The sequence below is a fragment of the Suricata suricatta genome, chromosome 11 (assembly GCF_006229205.1).
Source record: "Suricata suricatta isolate VVHF042 chromosome 11, meerkat_22Aug2017_6uvM2_HiC, whole genome shotgun sequence".
In the NCBI taxonomy this organism is placed as follows: domain Eukaryota; kingdom Metazoa; phylum Chordata; class Mammalia; order Carnivora; family Herpestidae; genus Suricata; species Suricata suricatta.
Genome location: NC_043710.1, coordinates 2,470,414 through 2,473,268, shown reverse-complemented (window position 1 = coordinate 2,473,268; position 2,855 = coordinate 2,470,414). Strand labels below are relative to the sequence as shown.

The 2,855-nt window shown below is 60.0% G+C and overlaps 1 protein-coding gene across 1 annotated transcript in view; it reads right to left on the bottom strand.

Annotated features, from left to right (window-relative positions):
* SHANK2 (SH3 and multiple ankyrin repeat domains 2) overlaps positions 1-2,855 on the bottom strand; it is a 463,461-nt gene that overhangs the window by 352,777 nt on the left and 107,829 nt on the right. Inside the window, exons 15-18 of the mRNA XM_029957270.1 lie at positions 1,531-1,591; positions 1,346-1,418; positions 817-924; positions 554-685 (exon numbers count right to left, since the gene is read on the bottom strand). Coding sequence (XP_029813130.1) covers positions 554-685; positions 817-924; positions 1,346-1,418; positions 1,531-1,591 — 374 coding nt within the window. The remainder of the gene's footprint in view (positions 1-553; positions 686-816; positions 925-1,345; positions 1,419-1,530; positions 1,592-2,855) is intronic.

Here is a 2,855-nt window from a genome sequence, read left to right as displayed (position 1 = left end):
CATCCATTCATCTACTCACCCACCTACCCACCCACCCACTGGTCCATCCATCCATCAGTCCATCCATCTACTCATCCCATTGTCTGTCCGTCCATCCATCCACTTATCCAACCACCTACCCTCCCCTCATCCAGTGACCTATCTATCTATTTATTAATCTGTCTTATATAAGCTCAGGGACGCTGTGCCTCGTTCTCCCCCTGGGACAGCACAGCCCCAGTGCAGTGGGGCGAATCCCTGTTTTTTGGCTCCTCATTCTAGGAGAATCGGGACCTTCTCTTGCTGAGAAAGGCATGCGGGATTGTGCCAGTCCAGGATGCAGTGGGGATGGGAACCTAACAAGTTTGTGGTTCGTTTTAGACGTTACTTTTTTTATTATTGTAAAACAATCGAGCCATCGCGCAGGCTTTCTGAAACTGTTATAGGAAAAGCCCTGACCAAGAGAGAAGCATCTGGGTCCGTTCACGGGACTCAGTGGCCTGGCTGTCAGTCGCTGAGGATGTGCCCTGGGCGGGGCGCTGTCCAGCATGGGCCGCATGCACGGGGTCCTCACGAGGCCCCGGGAGGTGCGGGTCCTGCTCTTACGCCCTCCGTGCCGGCGCGGCAGCGGGCTCAGGCGCAGCCTTCCGGGAGCAGGGCTGGGTGTTGCTTCCAGCGGGATATGCATGCTCCGGCCCGTGGCCCGCTGAACCCACAGGCGTGGTGGTCACTCTGTGCTTGCACACCTCTCCTGCCCGGGGAGCCTTGCCCAGGGCGTCGGCACGGCCCGGCCCGGGCACCAGGAGCAGGGCCCTCGTAGAAGTACCTTCTAGGTACCTCCCACTTGTCAACCCGCAGACCTTCCCCTGGGTGCCTTTCGAAGCACAGCCGGTCGTTTCTGGAGCCAAAATGCTGCCGGGCCGTTTCTAGGTTGAAGAGGGTGCTCTGTGTTCAAGACCGTCTGAAAAGAGTAGAGGGGGGTCCGCGGGGCCATTCTGAGGTTCCAGAGTATTAATTAAACCTGAAGACGTTTCACAGCGCAAAACCCGAGGACTGTTTTCAGAGAATTACGGTGTAGGTGACTGCAGGTCGCAAGCTCATAGCGGAGCAGCCGCGTGGTAATTGCCGGACAGACAGTGTGAGCCCCCGAGGGTTGCAGGTTTGCAGGCGAGGGACGAGCGTCCTCTCGGGGGACCCCATCTGCCCCAGGTGGGGTCTCGTTGGACGTCCCCTTCCTGAACAGTCTCTAAGCTGGGGGGTCTCTCCTGACCTCCCCAGGGTCGGTCCTGGTCAGCTCTGAACGTAGCGAGGCTGTGGTGCCTCATTTGAGGAGGGCTTCCAGAACCCTCGAGAAGGTTCCACTCACCTGGGTGCTGTCCGTGGCCCAGAGGGCCCCACGCAGCCATGAAGGGGGTGCACCGTTCTCCTTGCCCGTGTACCTGCCCGGTGGGGCTTATGCGCCCAGCACCGTCCGTCCCAGGGTGTGGCTTGGCTGAAGGGGCCTGTGATTTGGGGTCGGGGGTGTGACCCCAGCCTCGGCTCCGGTTTCACCATGTGCCACCACCCCTCTCAGAGGCGACGTCCTGGTACAGGAGGACGTGGATGTTGTCAGCTATGAAACAGCGCGGCCTAAGCGCAACATGTTTCGAGTGGCTGACCTTCGCACTGGCCGTGTGTGGAGAGCTGGAGAAGAGAGAAGTGTCCTGACTGTCCCCAGAGGGTTGACCTTGCCCCCGACGTGCGTCAGTCTGGAACTGACCGTACGTGCAAGGGGCCCGCTTTCTCAAGTGGCTGTGAGAAATTTGACTCTGGGGGGCACCTGACGCTTGATTTCAGCTCCAGCGATGATCCCAGGTTTGTGGGGTCGAGCCCACGTTAGGTCTGTGCTGGGCATGGAGTCTGCTTGGGTGCCTCTCTCTCTCTCTCTCTCTCTCTGTGCCCCTTCACTCGAAATAAATTAACATTAAAAAAAAACTTGAGGCGTAGGTGCTGGTGGCTGGCTCCTGGGTACCAGGCTTTTCACACCCTGTACCTGCCTCCAGTAGGAACGGAGACCTCCTGACGCTGCCCAACGCTTGCGGCCGGCACACGGCTGAGGCCGAGGTGCTTCCTCCCCCTCTCTGGTGGGCGGGGGTCTGTCCCCAGGCTTGTGTCGGTCTGCACGTCTGCCCCAAGCCTGCCCCCGGGTGGAGCTCCTGCCCCCTCCCCCACGCACGTCCCGACCCCAGTGCCCCTCCCCGTGCGGACATTTTCTGTGCCGGAAACATCCCATGGTCACTGCCCTAGAAGACTCCTAATTTCACACGTTCCTTGCCCGAGAGGGTCTTTCTCTTGGAACTGCAGCAGAGACATGTCTGGTGGCATTCGTGACCGTTGGCCATGCTAGGGACACATGGGGACACACATGATCGAAGCAGAAAGCGGGAGGTGGGCCGTGTCCCTGCGGAGAGGGCGGGCTACGTGCCTACACGCACACGGCTGTGTCCACACACACACACACACACACACACACACACACACACACACGGCTGTGTCCGCACACGCACACGGCTGTGCCCACACGCGCACGGCTGTGTCCACACATGCACGGCTGTGTCCACATACGCACACATTTATGTCCACACATGCACACGGCTGTGTGCACACACGCACATGGCTGTGTCCACATGCGCACATCTGTGTCCACACATGCACGGCTGTGTCCACATACGCACACATCTGTGTCCACACGCGCACGGCTGTGCCCACAGGCACACGGCTGTGTCCACACATGCACGGCTGTGTCCACATACGCACACATCTGTGTCCACACACGCACGGCTGTGGCCACACACACACGGCTGTGCCCACAGGCACACGGCTGTGCCCACACACGC